The sequence below is a fragment of the Haliotis rufescens genome, unplaced genomic scaffold (genome assembly GCF_023055435.1).
Source record: "Haliotis rufescens isolate VD_foot unplaced genomic scaffold, xgHalRufe1.0.p SCAF_5, whole genome shotgun sequence".
NCBI lineage: Eukaryota > Metazoa > Mollusca > Gastropoda > Lepetellida > Haliotidae > Haliotis > Haliotis rufescens.
Genome location: NW_025964223.1, coordinates 59,460,409 through 59,480,242, shown reverse-complemented (window position 1 = coordinate 59,480,242; position 19,834 = coordinate 59,460,409). Strand labels below are relative to the sequence as shown.

Genomic DNA, 19,834 nt, shown 5'->3' with positions numbered 1-19,834 from the left:
CTTCAATCTTATATTTTTTACATTTGACATTCATCTTTTGCAGTAAAAATCTGACTCAAATTTGATTCTGACATCATACTATCAACCACATGCTTTTATGGTTCAGATTTGTTAATTTACAGGACACCAAGATATAAAGTTAATATTGATTACTGTTGCATCAAACAACACCATAAACGGTTTAATGGGAGATTTATGATATACCTGTTCAATCAAGACACAAATGTATAGTGCAAATGCAGACAATCAGAGAATGTATGAACAAACATCAGATTGTGTGTTTGGTTTTTCTTTTTTCAGATTTCCTTGTAGTTATCGCATCTATAGTGGTTCTCTCAGTAGGCTCAAATGGCCAGGTGTTCGCTACCTCCGCAATCAGGTGAGAAATAACCACAAGACACACCCGTATGTTGACTAACAGTCACAAGATGTACCCATTGCTTTAGAAACAGCTGTATCCTTGTGGACATGGCGTAGTGTCATGAGAGAGGTTCAGTTCTTTGCAATACTTTGTGCTGATACAAAACAATACAGGTATAGAAAATATCAACTGTATCACAACAAAGTGGATTGTTATGACTAGTACTCCCACCCATTCACCCACTTACCCACTCACCCAACCACCCACTCACTCACTCACTCACTCACTCACTCACTCACTCACTCACTCACTCACTCACTCACTCACTCACTCACTCACCCACTCACTCACTCACCCACTCACCCACTCCCTCCCCTCTCTCATTCACCAACCGACTCACTCACTCACTCGCCCACTCCCTCCCCTCTCTCATTCACCAATCGACTCACTCACTCACTCACACACTCTCACACCAACCCACTCACTCACTCACTCACTCCCCTCTTTCACCCACTAACCGACTCACTCACTCACTGTGACTCGCTCGCTCACTTACTCATCCAATCATTCACTCACCCAATCACTCACTCGCATACCCATTCCCTCACCTGCCCCCTAACCCACCCACTCACTTACATTCTCTCACACACACACACAAACCCACTCACTCACTCACTCACACTTTCTCACTCACACATTCACCCAACCCAACACAACCGAACCCCACCACCAACTCCACTCCACCCCACTCCACTCCACTCCACTCCACTCCACTCCACTCCACTCCACTCCACTCCACAACCCCCACCCCTCCACCCACTCCACTCCACTCCACTCCGCTCCGCTCCACTCCACTCCACTCCACTCCACTCCACTCCACTCCTCTCCACTCCACTCCACTCCACTCCACTCCACTCCACTCCACTCCACTCCACTCCACTCCACTCCACTCCACTCCACTCCACTCCACTCCACTCCACTCCACTCCACAACCCCCACCCCTCCACCCCCCATTGGCCACCATGGCACCAGTGTTGGACATACCACTGACTACAGACTCGAGCGAATGAGGACCTGTTCTAGGTGTTCTGTATACCTAATTTAGTTTTTATTACACGTGTAGTCTAGACATTTTTCCATCATGTTTTAATGAGAACAGGCTTTCTGCTTTGTTCCTTCCTACAATTGCCTTACACTGGGGTAGCAGGTTCATCTTGGTAAATGATTTACCTATTTAACTCTTTGTATGATGACCTTGTTTAATGTATTGAAACTTGCTGTGTTGTTTACAGGGGAGTGAGATTCCTGCAGATTCTGCGTATGTTGCACGTGGACCGACAGGGAGGCACCTGGCGTCTTCTAGGTTCAGTAGTGTACATACATAGACAGGTACGTCATTCACACCAGTGTTAGCTAGCTGCCTGCCTGAGAGACAAATGCCAGTGACTTAGAAATACGGCTAGTTACATTTCCGTAAAGCTGGCCTGACTGTCTAGTTGAAAAACTACATTTTTCAACAGATTTTGTGACTAGGGCTTTTTCCACCAAATTAATTTTATGAAACGACTTTCACAACTTTTACATTGACTTGCAATCTAATCACAATAAATGACTTTGTGCTTTGAAGAACAAGGCCATGTTTCTCTGGAAAAGATGCAAACCTGGTCGAATACATTTTGTGATTGCATGTTACCCTTTTCAAGGGGTAGAGGGTTAGCCTAGTGGTTAAAGCATTCAATCCACACGCTGAAAGGCCCGGGTTCTATTCGCCACATGGGTACAATGCGTGAAGCCCATTTTTGGTGTCCCCTGCCATGATATTGCTAAAAGCGGCGTAACACCATACTCGCTTTTCAAATGTTTTTTAGGGGTGAGGGAGAGGGGAGGGGTCATCCTCTTTATGATTTTCTGTATTTTGATGACCCTCATCCTTATTCCCAAATCAAACAAATATTATCAAGAATTTCTCAGTAGAAAACAAGATATTGTCTATCATTTTCATAATGAATATTTTGGTATGTCGTTCCCCCTTGAACTGGCCTTGTGTTAGAGTGACTATCTATTTATCCCAACCTCCGTCCCATGCAGTATGCCTCGCACTCCAGCCAGCACCAAGACCTGTACGTTTACTAACATAAACCTTACATGTGACTTGATTAATGCCTGCTTTTAAGAAATACCATATTTCCTAAAGGTCACCGAGGCATGCACCAGTCCACAAATTGCATATTAAAACTTTTTTCTTTCATTACAACAATGTTATACCATGCGTATTGGAACCATAAATTGTTCCAGGCAGCGTTCTTTCATTCTCTGTTTAAGCTGAGGTGAAGCTTATGTTTCTTTATGGTCAATACTTCAATCTGGGAATTGTGTTTGTTTTAAAGTGTATTCAGAATTCTATCTTTCTGTGAGGCCAATGGGAATTTTGCATGCCAGTATTCTGATAAGGTAATATTTTGTGAAATTGAATCATTTTTTTTTTTTTGTTAAGTGAGTGAGTATGGTTTTACGCCACTTGTATCAATTCTCCAGGAACATTACGGCAGGGGACACCAGAAATGGGGTTAATTTCTTTTCGGGGTATGTTTGAGGAAAGACATGTGCACATGCTAGTTAATAGCAATACTCATGCACCCATGTTTCCTTGTGTTTGATGGTGAAGAGGCATGGAGTTTTAATTAATCTTATTCCAATCAGTCTTTGCAATCTATTTTTAGCCAATACCTATTCAAGGACAGCCCTTTTGGCTTAATGCCTGATATATAAAGCAGAACACAGACTGATGAAAATGAACCTCAGATCATGGCAGTTAGAACAAAGCTTTCAAAATAAGTTTCCTTCCATAAAGCAGTTGTGTTCTGACAATTGATTGATATTGATGATGACACAATTACCACATACAAATGCAATGATTGGTTGTGATCAATGATTGACCTCTTACCCTGTACAAACGCAATGATTGGTTGTGATCAAGGATTGACCTATTACCCTGTACAAATGCAATGATTGGTTGTAATCAATGATTGACCTGTAATCATCTACAGATGCAGTGATTGATTGTAATCAGGGATTGACTATTACCCTGTACACATGCAATGATTGGTTGTAATCAATGATTGACCTGTAATCATCTATAGATGCAATGACTGATTTTAATCAGGGATTGACTATTACCCTGTACACATGCAATGATTGGTTGTAATCAATGATTGACCTGTAATCATCTATAGATGCAATGACTGATTTTAATCAGGGATTGACTATTACCCTGTACACATGCAATGATTGGTTGTAATCAATGATTGACCTGTAATCATCTACAGATGCAATGACTGATTTTAATCAGGGATTGACTATTACCCTGTACACATGCAATGATTGGTTGTAATCAATGATTGACCTGTAATCATCTACAGATGCAGTGATTGATTGTAATCAATGATTGACCTGTAATCATCTACAGATGCAATGATTGGTTGTAATCAATGATTGACCTGTAATCATCTACAGATGCAGTGATTGATTGTAATCAGGGAGTGACTATTATCCTGTACACATGCAGAGACTGATTGTAATCAAAGATTGACTATTACCCTGTACACATGCAATGATTGGTTGTAATCAATGATTGACCTGTAATCATTTACAGATGCAATGACTGATTGTAATCAGGGATTGACTATTATCCTGTACACATGCAATGATTGGTTGTAATCAATGATTGACCTGTAATCATCTACAGATGCAGTGATTGATTGTAATCAGGGATTGACTATTATCCTGTACACATGCAGAGACAGATTGTAATCAAAGATTGACTTTTATCCTGTACACATGCAATGATTGGTTGAAAGAGTCAAGAATCATTTGTACAAATAAAAACGTCATGACAGATGTTCAGGTGGACAGGTCCTCCACATCACGCCGAGTGAACAGGTCATCCAGGGCTTGATTTAACCATGTAAAACTGCACCAGTGCAATCTATTATTGAAAAGTGCAACCTGATATTTATGTCTACTTGCACCAAGTGCATGGTGGTGGAATTCCTATTTGCATCTGACAGGGCCTTACTTACACAACAACCTGGTTTTCTCTGGTGCAACTAAGTTTTCATATTAACATGCACCTGGTGCAAGTTAAATCAAGTTCCTCAAATCAAGACCTGTCAATTGATTGACATGTGCTTGCTTGAAAATATGCAAAATACTCGGTTACAGTCCTTGAATTATCTTTTGGAAACAAAAGAGTCCTGGGAATGAGCAACAACTAAAGGTGAAAACCCAACCAATAACCATCACTGCCTAATGACTCATGTCATCTTGAGGCAGCGCACGTGGTTCAGAAAGTCACAGTGAAGAGTTGCCTCCCTTGATCTGCCATGATCTGCTGATCAGGGGTTTAAATCCACCATTATGATCTTTGGTTTCTCTGCATCACACCTATGGGTTTCAATCGTGCCCAAAGCTGATCAATTCACTCACATAACCCACCTCTGACTTGGTTGATGCATGTCATCATATCCCAATTGCGTGGATCGGTGCTCATGATATCAATCACTGGATTGTCTGGTCCAGACTCGATTATTTACAGACCGCCGTCATATGGTTGGAATATTGCCGAGTGCAGCGTCAAACAACAAACAACAAACAACAACAACATTACCTGACTGTTTTGTGTTCAGTTTGGCAGAATTTCTGTGTGAATGTCCACTTTCTATCAGGGGGACTCATTCAGCACATCTGAGTCTCATCATCGCTCACAAGTTGATTGTCTTGACCCTGAACAAATTGATTATGTCTCAAAATCCTACTTCATGTTAAAGGAACGTTTAGGTTCAATATGTCAATCAGATTTCAGACAAACTATAACAGATACATAAGGTAGAAGAAATCAAACATGAAATTTGTGGTTATGTTATCGTATTGAATGACATGATGTTAGAGAACACCCAGCTAGATTGTCAACGTACTTATCTCAACAACTGATAAATACCGACAGAAGGCAATTATCCATATTGGAAGCTTGTACAGGTTGCTCTGTAATAGGCTGCTTTGGTGCATGCTTTGTATAGCCGATCGAGGTTGTTAACACACACAAGCTAGAATAGACAGTGGATGATGTTTCATTACTTTATTAGGGTGGGTGGGTGAGTTGGGTTTAACGCCGCTTCTAACATTATTCCAGTTATATCCACACGTGTCAGCTTAATTTGGGAGGAAAGCCCGAAGTGATGCAGGTCTCTGACATTTACCACTTCGGTGAAACCCACGAGCATGGGTATGGTGCTGACAAACCTAGAAACATAATTTGGGCGAACCGGGATTCGAACCCACAATCATAGGTTTCTGATGTGCCCAAGGGACACAACTCTGAGCAGCAAATCGCGGAGCCTTAGACAACTGGGCCACCTGTGCCCCCTGTGACCATCAGAACTGAATAAAACTAATACAGATTCTGAAAAACTCCCTGTGTTGTTTCAAACACCTTATCTTCACAAACTAAAAACATTACAATTCGTAGGCATTATTAGAAATATAACTATAATTTAAAGTTTCATCAACATCAATTTGTTGTTGCAGTTATTTTCAAATCAATCCAAACGACTTTTTGTTTCTGTTCACACTTCCCACAGTGGCATATTACCCTATAAAATCCTGAATGAAAATACATTGGCTTGGTGTTTTGTATGAGGCAATGAAAAAACTGACATCTTTCTTCATTATACAAACAGAGTAAAAGTTGATGTCAGAACTAATATAGCTTCCCAACAAGAGACAGTCCTAGAAGCTGTGAGACTTGTACATTATGAATGAACTGATTGAATGGATACATATTGACGAAGAGAAGTTTTGAAGGAAAATAAGATACACCACGCTGATGTAGTGAATTCTGTTGATCTTGTAGCAGACCGATGTGTTTGTTCGAGAGGATGGTTAGCAACCATCATTTTCCTCTGTACAGAGATTTCTTTTATTCAGTACTATCCTTGAAGTCATCGTCCTGGTAGAGTGCTTTTATTGTCATCATGATCGCTCTTGTTTTGCCAGTGTGGTTTTCCTCGGGGGAAAATAATGGAATTGGGATATTGTTCGGAATTAGATTTCGTGTAGAATGGTATTTGTAGAGGCTGTGTTGTTCCTAGCACGACAGCCCTCAAAACGCAACATGAAAAACATGTCTCCTCAAAAGAGCCGTATTTGGTTTGGTGCCGTGTTTTCAAGAGGGCTTCAACTAATTTGCCTAGTGGGAAGGAAGCATTTTAGATTTAATAACATGCAGGAAATAGAAATATGTTATGGAATCTCGGGCATGAACGGACTCATTTCCCCCAGTGTGTGGCTGCTGTAGCTTTTTCAGATTAAGCGTCGCGAATGTTGAGATTTGTGGAAGTGAAAAAAAAATCATTTCCAGCAGTGATTATTTTCTTGCTTCGTCAAGCTCAGATGTGGGTAAAACTGACCTTTTTATAATTGAAGTCTTTGCCTCTGTTAATTCAGTTTATAACATTGTTATACTGACACCAAGATCATATTAAAGGTCATAATATCAGATGTTGCAGGAACTGAGTTTCTGTGTGATACCCAAGTAGATTTGGACACACTTGTATGCAAATTTAATCTTTATGTTTGACAGGTGAACATTTGGTAACACAGTTTCAAGACCACCTTGAGCTGTGTGATGCAGGGTTTAAATGAATGTAGCCTAGAGATCTAGTGGGCAGATCTAGTGGGCAGACAGCCCTGACTTCAGTTGTATGTTTGACATGTAGGCCAGTCTGGTTTCCTGTTTTGTGGTATGAATGTCAAAGTTCACTTGATAATTTGCTTGCTTTAGAAATTAGAACAAGAGTTTTGACAAGTATACCATTGGTGAAATGTAACATAAGGTTATATTTAATCAAAGGATAATGGTTTCCTGTTTATGTTAAGGAATTAAAAAACATTTTGTATATTGGGTGTCCGATTCCTTGTGGGAACTAATTACCATTTTGTATATTGGGTGTCCGATTCCTTGCAGGAACTAATTACCATATTGTACATTGGGTGTCCGATTCCTTGCAGGAACTAATTATCATATTGTACATTGGGTGTCCGATTCCTTGCAGGAACTAAGTACCATATTGTACATTGTGTGTCCGATTCCTTGTGGGAACTAATTACCATATTGTACATTGGGTGTCCGATTCCTTGCAGGAACTAATTACCATATTGTACATTGGGTGTCCGATTCCTTGCAGGAACTAAGTACCATATTGTACATTGTGTGTCCGATTCCTCGTGGGAACTAATTATCATATTGTACATTGGGTGTCCGATTCCTTGCAGGAACTAATTACCATATTGTACATTGTGTGTCCGATTCCTTGCAGGAACTAATTATCATATTGTACATTGGGTGTCCGATTCCTTTCAGGAACTAATTACCATTTTGTATATTTGGTGTCCGATTCCTTGCAGGAACTAATTACCATATTGTACATTGGGTGTCCGATTCCTTTCAGGAACTAATTACCATTTTGTATATTTGGTGTCCGATTCCTTGCAGGAACTAATTACCATATTGTACATTGGGTGTCCAATTCCTTTTTAGGAAGTAAATACCATTTTGTATATTTGGTGTCCGATTCCTTGCAGGAACTAATTAACATATTGTACATTGGGTGTCCGATTCCTTGCAGGAATTATTAACCATTTTTTACTGGGTGTCCGATTCCTTGCAGGAATAAATAACTACGCTGTATATAAACTGTCTGTTTCCTTTCAGGAATTAATAACAATGCTGTATATAGGCTGTCTGTTTCTTTGCAGGAATTAATAACAACACTGTATATAGGGTTTCTGGGACTCATCTTCTCTTCCTACTTTGTGTATCTGGCGGAGAAAGACGCGGTAGGCGAGGATGGTACGACAGATTTCACCAGCTATGCAGACGCCCTCTGGTGGGGTGTGGTGAGTGCTTTCATTATCTGACACACCTATAGGTTGTTCCTACACCTATAACCTCTGTATTTTACCTTATATATCTATTCATTGGGGAGAGTTATGTCCCCTAAACATGCCAGGATCCAGTGATTGTTGGTTCAAAGCCCAGATTTACCCTGGTTATGATTCTTGGTTAGTCAGCACCATGCCCTGCTCATGAGATTGAGCCAAGCTGTGTCATTTTGTGAGTGAGTGAGTGAGTGAGTGAGTTAAAAGTAGCATAAAATCAAGCCCACGCACTCAGTCAAATGTAAGTGAAGGTGATCAGGCACTAATAAAAAACGTTAGGGACCACCCATTTCTTTCATGTTACTATTGTTCATGTGCCATGCCATGACAGATTAACTGTAGTTGTATAAGACAATTGGGTGATCCTTAAGTATTTTGGAGCAGTACGTATAATTTAGATGAGTGCTGCAGTAGAGACATGTTCCCGCAAATAAAAGTGATAAAAAAATAGCATACTGTGATTGACATTTCATTAATATTTGAATATAGGTCAACAACCTTAATCAATAATAGTTGTCAGTGCTAAGTGAAAGAAGGCTAAGAATCAAATAGTTTCAAGTTGTTTTGGAACGTATAATGAAGGATTGATCCTCGATGGTATGAAAGCCGTCAGTGACTGAAACGGCTGGTAGCAGCATTTAATAGCTTTGTTCAGTGAGGCGCTAATTGATCTGCTTGATGTGTTTCAGATAACGGTTACCACTATAGGCTATGGCGACACGGTTCCGCAGACCTGGATGGGACGTATCGTGGCTTCCTGTTTCTCCGTGTTTGCTATCTCATTCTTCGCCTTACCTGCAGTATGTATAGTTCTGTTATTACTGACAGGGGGGGGGGGGGGGATATGGGCTGTAATAATGTCAGGTATTATTTTTAATATTTCCTTCAGTAAATTTTATATTGTGATGTGTAATATTAAAAAAAAAAATTAAAACTGCTTACATGGCAGAATGCTTTCATTGGAGGTACATACGAGCATTTGACTATTGTTCTTGATCACAGATAGCAAACAATCTGTTATTAATTAGTAAAGTTAAATTTAAGAACTGCATGGCAGCAATACCTTGAGAAAATCTTTGTTGAGAAATAAGAATTCTTTAAGTATGAAATGTAAAATTAAGATATATCTCTTGAGATATATGTATGATATGTTTTACCCTAGTAGTTTATTTAACAATGCATTGCCGATATATACATTGGGCTGATAGCATTTGGAGGTTTGCTTAGCAGGGATGCTTCCTTTCAAAGGGGGAAATTTTGTAGCCTAATTTTACACCTAAATAAAACACCACTTAAAATAAAGCATATATTTTTTTTTATAGGTGGCAACTTATGTGTCTAACAAATAATTAATTTTCTAAAACTCTCTTTATATATATATATAATATTGGACTGACAGTAGGTGTTATATCTGTATTTTGTTGTTCTATTTGTTGTCAGTAAACTTAACTAGTCGGGCACTATTCAGGCTAAAACAAGCTTCGACCTTGTTGCAGCAGGACCTCCAAAAAAGCTTTAGATTTATTACTTACAGAAACATCAATTAACTTGAACTGCTTGCTAGCAAGCATAAGTCTTTACAAACATTGATATTGGCAGGTCTGTTGTGGTTATATAGCAAATGACATCCAGCTGTGACGTCTTGTTGATGCTGTCGGCGCCCGAGGAACAAGAATTTTAACTTAAACAACACCCTTACCTTCAAGGGGAGCTGGAATTGGCTTCATTATTTTTAATTTCCACCAAATGCGACTGTGGTGTAACCAAAGTTATAACAGAGAGGCAAAAACTAAAATTGAAATTTTTATGACTTGTGAGAAAAAAGTAGGAATTTGGTGTAGTGAAAAGTCGATTTTAGGTCCCTACAAGATGCTTAATAATTTGGCAAGTACAGGCACAGACAAAAAAATGAAATCTGGAAAAAATATTCCATTTATTCCACAGCAGTCCCATTGGGCAAATAGTGTTGAGAATAAATTTATTTCAAGGCAGATTTACAATATCATAAAAAAGGGAAGATTCGAGTTAGCTAATTTTAGTCCACAGTATTCTATAAAGTTAATTTTTCTACCTTCTGAAACATGAGCTTTTATCAATATTTCTTGGCTCAGGAAGGGATCTCCTCATCTGGTGTTCTGAAGCTTCTTGAAAAAAAATATGTTGATTTGATTTGTTTTTTGTGCCAAGCATTACTTTGCATTGCACTGGAGATTGCTGGGGAATAGACACAGGTCTACTAAACAGGCTGTTAAAAAACATTCCTTGATGGGGAAAAGAATTAGACAAACAAGAAAAAGCTAAAAGAGGAAAGCAATGATGTTTTAAATGGTTAATCAAATAGAGTAATCAGCTGATTGGTTGAGATAAAGAGACGCGAGACAGGACGATGATATAAAAATGTTCCTCCCCTTGAAGACAGAAAGGCCGAAGTGTGTTTACTTAACGTTGGTGGGTGTATCGCAATCAGTGGCACTGACACAAACCGCTGACAGATTAGCATGTTGGGGCAATGATTGGGAGTCGTCGATCAATATTAAACATTAGTGAGCCAGATTGACACGCAGCTCATCAAAATCTTTGTTTCATTGCGTGCACTTCATACCCATAATGCCAGGAGGAAATAACACAGCTTGCTTCATGTTAGACAACTCAGTGGCAGAAAACAGTGTTTGTTTGTGAAATACCAGTTTTAGCCATGCAATTGGTGAAAAAATTTGTTTGCCAAGATCATGTGCGATTATTGAGGGAAATGTGAGCATGTACCATGTTAGTGGGAAGAATCACTACAGATTAAAAAAACCACATTCCAAGTAATTTCAAATTGAAAATTGTGGTAATTTATTCATGCTGAATCTATACCAGCTGATTGGCTACAATTACATCATAGTGTGAGAGGGTAATAACAACAGTTTAATGAATTCAAGGACTCGGCAACAAAGGCCTTTGTAAACAAGTGCCGATGCAGTTTAATTTGAAAAAATCTTAAACATGTTAATTATGTTTTTGAAAAACTATTTAATCTGCATGTTCAAAGATCAATGAGCGAAATTAAGTTATTTCCAAAAGAAATTAATTGTCGCATAACTGTTTAAGCCCTAGGGTTATATCTATTCATCAGAAGCAAGCCTCGTAGGTCACCATTTAAAACTGTATACAAATAGGTAATATTATCTTAAGGTTCACAGCCAGCCTTGAAGGGTTATGCTATTGGAGCTGGTTTTTGCTTTTGCCGTAGGCATGACCTAAGGTGATGCTGTCATAGGTGTGCCACATCAATAGGAAATAGGCAGACTGCCTCCTATATACTTAAGAAGAAACAGGAAAAAATGCCTGATGAGTATCGATCGTTTTGTACGGTTGACATTTGTATTCTGGTGGACTTTGTTAAGTCCACAGTGATTCAAGAAACTGTCACTTGATGAGGTTTCGGAAGGGCTGTCTGTGAAGACCCTTCTGTTTGGCTTTGCAATGCAATTAATGTTTGCAAAATTAAACGGAATGACATTTATCAAACTTAAATGGATGAGAAAACCCCCGTGAAAGTGTAGACCAGATTGTGGTACTCTTCCACCTACTCCGGGATACCCATGAGGCTATATGTTTGATGGTGCTGAAAAATGCATGGACTATTGAACTGATTGTGTCTTTAAAATATTAAACAGAATCATAAGTTGACCTTCACCTGATGTTTTATAAAACTGAACAATCCATGGCAGTTTAAACTGAAGGTGAACTTTGAGTAAATGTTTCATAAAGGTCAACCGTTCATGGAGTGTTGAACCGATGGTATCATTAAAACCTTTACCAGAATCGTGAATTGACTTTGACTAAATGTTTTACACAGCTGAACCATGCAAGTAAGATTGAACCTATTACAACAACCATAATGCGAAGTTGACCTTGACCAAATGTTTTATAAAGCTTTACAATACATAGTCGAGTGAACCGATGGTACTATATAAGTCTTTAACGGAATCCTGATTTAGAGTCCATCAAGACATACGATTTGGAAATATTTGAGTAACGGGTAAATCAATTAAGTATTAAGTCTTGAGTATAAAAAACGGGGATATACGGATTATCGGTCCCCAGTGAATTATTGGTGAATGTCGTCAGGATGTTGCGCCACACTGAATCAATATGGTGAGAGTCATCAAGTTCCCCAATGCTGCATGACAAGGGTCAGATAGACTACTCTCTGTGTAGCCTTCTGGGAATGTGTGTGTGTGAAGCATCACTGATTTAGTCCCACAGTATCTTGAAGCCTGGGTCTGAGTGCTATTGGAGTGTTCCAGTGTGTCTCAGTGTCTGGGTTTGACTCTCATTATTGTTTTCCAGGGTATCTTGGGGTCTGGGTTTGCCTTGAAGGTTCAGCAAAAGCAAAGGCAAAAGCATTTTAACAGACAGATTCCCACAGCAGCATCTCTCATACAGGTGAGCTATGTACAGCAGCAACTCTCATACAGGTGAGCTATGTACAGCAGCAACTCTCATTCAGGTGAGCTATGTACAGCCGCATCCCTCATACAGGTGAGCTATATACAGAAGCATCCCTCATACAGGTGAGCTATATACAGCAGCCTCTCTCATTTTGAGCTATACCCACCGGAATCTCTGATACAGGTGAGCTATATACAGCAGCAGCACTCATTCTGAGCTGTACACAGAAGAATCTCTGATACAGGTGAGCTATACACAGCAGCATCCCATATAGGTGAGCTATATGCTGCAGCATCTGTCATGTAGGTGATTTAAAGACAGCATCTGGCATGTAGGTGAGCTAAAAACAGCATCATCTCTCATGTAGGTGAGCTAAAAACAGCATCTCTCATACAGGTGAGCTATATACAGCATTTCTCATCAGTTGAGCTAAATACAGCAGCATCTCTCAAGTAGGTGAGCCATATACAGCAGCATCTCTCATACAGGTGAGCTATATACAGCAGCATCTCTTACAGGTAAACTATATTAGACACATACCTCATACATGTGAGTTATATACAGCCGCATCTCTCATATAGGTGAGCTACATATAGCAGAAGCTCTCACACATGAGGTTTAAAAATTGATCAAACTATGCATTAGCATTATCAATGACACGATGACAATACATCCGTGACAACTTAAAATATCAAACGTTAATGCTGATGCTTCCTTACACTATTGATAGTATTGACAGATGTAATACAATGCCAAAAAATACTAGTACTCATATACTCTTCAATTTATTTTTGTCCAAACTACACCATGCTTCATGAAAAACATGGGTATCCACTTAGAAACCATTCCTTACTTTACACCAGACCATATCGATGTAGAGCATCTCCCTTCCTCCCGGTGCCGTCGGCTAAATCTGGCACATGTGTGAGGCTTTGTCATCATGTCATGTAGTGCAGGTTAATCTGTGTTGTAAGATGGTACTTATAAAACTATTGGGGGGCACGGGTGGCCCAGTCGTCTAAGGCGCTGCAATTCGCTGTGCAGAGTTGTGTCCCTTCGGCACGCCAGAAACCTATGATTGTGGGTTCGAATCCCGGATCGCCCAGATTATGTTTCTAGGTTTGTCAGCACCATACCGTGTTCGTGGGTTTCACCGAAGTGGTAAACGTCTAAGACCTGCATCACTTCGGGCTTTCCTCCCACATTAAGCTGACACGCCGTGATATAACTGGAATACTGTTAAAAGCGGCGTTAAACCAAACTCACTCACTCACTCACTATAAAACTATTGTATGTCTCGGGGTCACGGATGGCCCAGTCATCTAAGGCGCCTCAATTCGCTGTGCAGAGTTGCGTCCCTTAGCGATCCAGGAACCTATGATCGTGGGTTTGAATCCCTGTTCGCCCCGATTATGTTTCTAGGTTTGTCGGCACAGTACCTGTGTTTATGGGTTTCACCAAAGTGGTCCACGTCGGAGACCTTGGACTTCTGGCTTTCCTCCCACATTCAGATGACACAGCCTGACATAAATGGAATGCTGTTAAAAGCGGCACCAAGCCCAACTCACTCACTCATTATTGTATGTATATTTCAATAGTTGTACTTTGCAATTCTTTCATAATAGTGTGTTTAATGATAGCAATACTATTGCAATTTTTGTAGCTATACTGCAGTAGTTCTGCAATAGTGTCTTTATCTATTGCAGTACTATTGCAATAGTTGTCCTTACATTGAAACAGTTTCCCATTAGTGTTAACAATAGCAACACTACTGCAATTTTTGTAGCTATACTGCAGTAGTTCTGCAATAGTGTCTTTATCTATTGCAGTACTATTGCAATAGTTGTCCTTACATTGAAACAGTTTCCCATTAGTGTTACCAATAGCAACACTACTGCAATTTTTGTTGCTATACTGCAGTAGTTCTGCAATAGTGTCTTTATCTATTGCAGTACTATTGCAATAGTTGTCCTTACATTGAAACAGTTTCCCAATAGTATTAACAATAGCAAGTTTTGTACTTCTATGGCAATAGCATTGCAATCAGTTTCCCAATAGTGTGTTTCACCCTAGCAATACTATTGCAAAAGGAGTAATGCCCTTCATAGCAACTCTGCTCTACAGATGAATAACCTCCATCCTTGTGTTCTGTCCTCCAGTGCTTGTGGCGGTGCCATGCTGCCGAGTCGTCCTTCAACTCCAACGCTACATGGAAGGTGCATGTGCAGGAGAACGGCCACCATCATTTTTATGGTAGCAAGCAGTACGGGCTCAACGCCAACCCCTCGGCTCTCTCACGCATGGCCCGCCGAGCCAGTCTTCTGAAGAAGAAGCGGTCGTTTCGCGGGCCCAACATGCTGGAGAGACAGGAGAGTTGCTCCTCATTGTCCAACTACCAGCTGGATGCCATTAAACCAGGTACTACTCCAGGGCGCCCGCGAAGATCCGGGGTAGAATAGGTCTTCAGCAACCCATGCTTGCCGTAAAAGGCCACTATGCTTGTCGTAAGAGGGGACTAACGGTATCAGGTTGTCAGGCTTGCTGACTTGGTTGATGCATGTCATTGTATCCCGTATCGATGCTCATGATGTCAATCACTGGATTGTCTGGTCCAGACTTGATTATTTACAGACCACCGTCATATAGCTGGGAATATTGCTGAGTGCGGCTTTAAATGACAAACAAAGAAATACTCCAGGGTGCCGTTGTAGAAAGCGATCTTGGCACTAAGGTGACCGTAACTCCCATACCTTAACTAGACGTAGAACAGTCGTAGTGCTAAGGTTGTTTTGTACAAAATTGTTTTTTAACAACCCATGCTTGCCCCCTCTTCCCCCCTAAAAAGATTGGGGTTAGAATTAATCTTAAGCAACCCATGCTGGTCATAAGATGCAACTAACGGGATCGGGTGGTTAGGCTTGCTGACTTGGATGATGTGTGCCATTTTATCTAGATTGCGTAGATCGATGCTCTTGATGTCAATCACTGGATTGTCCGGTCCAGACCCAATTATTTACAGGCTGCAGTCATATAGCTTAAGTATGGCAGAGTTAGGCATAAGCTGATATGGCTTTCAAAGTCTTTATTCCTGCAATGTGACACTAAGGTACAGATTCTAGAACCTTTACGAAACAATGTACCACTTCACTGACAGCTATTAAACTGTCCCTTAATGAGACAGTTCCACTAGATCACTGCTGGGGAAATGTAGACACGCACAAGCAGATCCAACACAGGTAGTTTGGCTCATCTAACTCTGTGTTTCTCATCAAGTGACAGATATTTAGTGAGTCGTAAAGCCACGAGATTAGAATGACTATTTGACAAGATTAATCACGTAGCCGATTTATTCTAAACCTGAGTGTTGATCAAAGTACCAGAAAATATTGAAATTCATCAATTTTGCCACACACCACACATTAGCAATACCACCTGTGTGTACAATGAACCAACCGGCACTCACTGTTATTCCAGGTACCCCGACCCGCTGTGGGTCGTATGGTCGCGGCTCCGATGCTGACATGTCACTGGAGGATGAGATGGATGGTGATTGCATCATAAAGCCAGAGCAGTAGGTCATATCCCAGGGTCAAGATCTCAAACATCAAACATTGTCCATGTTTTAGAGTCTGTCCCTTATCAAAATAGTTTTAGTTGATAGCTTTCTGTTTTCTTCTCTCAACCTAGCAGCATCTTGCAGATTGGCAGTTTTAGGATATATAGTGGAACCCTGCTTATCCAGACCCCAGACACCTGGAACACTTACCTTGGATACTTAAGCAAAAAGAAAATAAATACCAAATAAAATGCTTGTTCTATTTTTTGAAATCTGTTTTCCGGGAAAAGGAAGGTAATCTGTCAATATTACACTAATCCTAAAGCTTTTTTGTTGATGCAAATGGTTTTATGCCTCGATAGAATTGGGGTAAGGGTGTAAACTCTGATAAATTATCAAGGTATTCAGATATGCCGAAACTAATGTATTCAGGAACTTTTGGAGAAAACACAAGTGTCCAGATAAGTGGGGTTCAGCTGTATAAGGGTTATTTGACACATGCAGACACTGAAGGTAAATTTGGTATTTGGAATACCAGTTAGATCAGTTCCTTGTTAGCACATTCTTGTTTTCATGTAAAACTTACATAATCTGTCAGCTCTTTCATAATGCAAATTTCTTGCAAAGGGGAGACAACTCTTTCCTATGTGATTGTTGTACCATCAGAAAATGTTTCAATGTACTGCATGACAAACATGTAACGATTTTAGCAATTAATGTTAAAAGTTTCTCATCTTTTTTTGATAGAAAAATCTTTACATCCTTATCTAATCTAAAATCACCATGGAATCCTGATGTGAAAATAATTATACTGAAATCCGTAAGCTAGGTTTGTCGATATTTCGAGTTGTTGAAGTGAGTACAAGAGCCACCTTCAGTGGGGCAGGTTTTTTTTTATACACTAATGACAAAAATAATTACATTGATTCTTCAATAATTGTCTGTCCTTGAGAGAGAACGTGTTCTTGATAAAAACATGCAGTTATGTTACATAGTGTTTAAATGATGCTCCTTCTGTTTCGTAATCATTGCTGTTAGCAATTAAGTACCTCTGTGGGAAACATGTTGATTTCATAAATAATTGGGTAATAGAGCAGCGTGTACAGTGTCTGTGTAAGCTAAATGAACATACTATCAGGCTTATTTACTGAAATAGAATTTTAATGATGATGAGTTTTAACAGTCACGTTTTGGGGAAATTATTTGGCACTCCATGAAGTGTATAAATGACAAACTGTTGCTTCACATACCGTATTCGACGTAATAAGCGCCCCGCTCTAATAAGCGCCCACGGCAATATTTGCTGATATATTGGCTAGTGAACAATCCCAATTAGCACCCCTTCCGATTGATCAATGTACACAAGACTTATTTATTCGTGTATAATACACACTCGTGTGTTATATGCACCCTTAGTTATGAGCAATTAAATTCTGGAAAAATATCTGCTGTACATAAACATTTCAGGCTGTCACCATAAACCACGAAATATATCTTTCAACTTTCAACTTTCACCAAAATAATATACTAATAAGAGCCCCCTATTTGTAATTTTGAGAGCGCCCTGGGCGCTTATTACGCTTATTCGAATACGGTATTGACAACATTAACCCCCCAAAATATTGAAGTCAATTCTTTAAAATAATAAGTTAACATAAGAAGGAAAATTTATGGATGTCAACTTCTTTATTATGAAGAACACAACGTTTCGGAGTATATGCTTTTATGGATGTCAACTTCTTTATTATGAAGAACACAACGTTTCGGAGTATATGCTTTTATGGATGTCAACTTCTTTATTATGAAGAACACAACGTTTCGGAGTATATGCTTTTATGGATGTCAACTTCTTTATTATGAAGAACACAACGTTTCGGAGTATATGCTTACTCCTCCCTATGTGTATCACTTGTAAATGCCTTTCAAAGACTTAATAAGTTAGGGTCAGTCGCGTAGCCTAGTGGTTAAAGGGTTCGCTCGTAATGCCAAAGACCCGGGTTCGATTCCCGACATGGGTACAATGTGTGAAGCCCATTTCTGGTGTCCCCCGCCGTGATATTGCTGGAATATTGCTAAAAGCGGCGTAAAACCATACTCACTCACTCACTCACGCACTCACTTAATAAGTTAACACTTACAGTGGCCATGTCCGAATGTGGATATTCCTACTCTCTGTCGGGTCTCAGCAAGGTGGCAGGCATCCACACACATACTAGAGCACCTGTCATGTTACAGCCCATGTGGTTTCCAGGTTGACGGAGTCTCACAAGGTCATGATCAGGGTGATTCGCAAGATCAAGTTCTTTGTAGCAAGAAGAAAATTCTCAGTGAGTACATTTTGGTCAGACATCTGAACAATGCCTCTCAGTGTAACAAATGTTATATTTGGTATAACTCTTTCTCAGTAAAGTACAGATTCTAGTACTTTTTGGGGTTGAGTCCTCTCTTGGATTCAAACCCACAATGCCAAGGTGTGGCACCGAATCGCCAGCACACAAAGGCAGCGATCTAAACCCCTCAGCCACCGAGGCTTCCACAACTGGTAGTCTAGATCAGTGTTTGTCTATTCAACCACTGACTTTCAATGTTTGTCTGTTCAAACAATGCCTCTCCAGGTTTGTCTGTTCAAACAATGCTGCTCAAGGTTTGTCTGTTCAAACAATGTCAATCAAGGTTTGTTTGTTCAAACAATGACATGCAAGGTTTGTCTGTTCAAGCAGTGCCACTCTAGGTTTTTCGATTCAAACAATGCCACTGAAGGTTTATCTGTTTAAACAATTCCACTCAAGGTTTGTCTGTTCAAACAATGCTGCTTAAGATTTGTCTGTTCAAACAATGCTATGTGAGGTTTGTCTGTTCAAACCATGCCATTGCCAGTAATTTTAAGATATAGATAATGGACAGGTAATTCATTACATGTTCTAAAATCTAGTTGAGTTTGTAAATTGGGAAAACCTAGAAAAGAAACTTCAGACAATTTGTTTCCGCCTTTTCTGGAAATTTGCCAACTGAAGGAAGACATTCATACATCATCAGCTTCCCCGATAACAAACGTAATGTTGTTGTTTGCAGCAAGCTCGCAAGCCGTACGATGTACGTGATGTGATAGAGCAGTATTCTCAGGGACATCTCAACATGATGGTCAGAATCAAAGAGCTACAGAGGAGGTGAGCAGGTCAAGGTCAATCAAGGTCAATGGCCATGGTGACCTTGGAACTGTAAATATTATAGAAATGAGTCTGGAAAACTTTATCTACAAAATTGTGAGATTTCTCTTTGCAAAAATGGAATGTTGATTGCAATTAAGATAGGAATGTTTTCATATGTCCAAGCCATGTGATGTCTGATCACAGTTGGGTGTATGGTAATATGTGACTCTTCTTGACAACTGATTGGTCATCTAGACAAACCTATGAGAGCAGGTGTGAACGGAGCTTGTATTTGTCAGGGTATATGGTCCGGTCTATTGCAGAAGGGCACTT

The 19,834-nt window shown here is 39.8% G+C and overlaps 1 protein-coding gene across 3 annotated transcripts in view; it reads left to right on the top strand.

The window, feature by feature from the left end:
• LOC124140335 (potassium voltage-gated channel subfamily KQT member 1-like) overlaps positions 1–19,834 on the top strand; it is a 152,698-nt gene that overhangs the window by 128,161 nt on the left and 4,703 nt on the right. For all 3 annotated transcript variants that reach the window (XM_046507866.2, XM_046507867.2, XM_046507868.2), the window contains exons 5-13: positions 301–379; positions 1,654–1,750; positions 8,174–8,314; positions 9,046–9,156; positions 12,695–12,790; positions 14,956–15,214; positions 16,271–16,367; positions 18,604–18,679; positions 19,425–19,519. In XM_046507866.2, the coding sequence (XP_046363822.1) occupies positions 301–379; positions 1,654–1,750; positions 8,174–8,314; positions 9,046–9,156; positions 12,695–12,790; positions 14,956–15,214; positions 16,271–16,367; positions 18,604–18,679; positions 19,425–19,519 (1,051 nt within the window). The remainder of the gene's footprint in view (positions 1–300; positions 380–1,653; positions 1,751–8,173; positions 8,315–9,045; positions 9,157–12,694; positions 12,791–14,955; positions 15,215–16,270; positions 16,368–18,603; positions 18,680–19,424; positions 19,520–19,834) is intronic.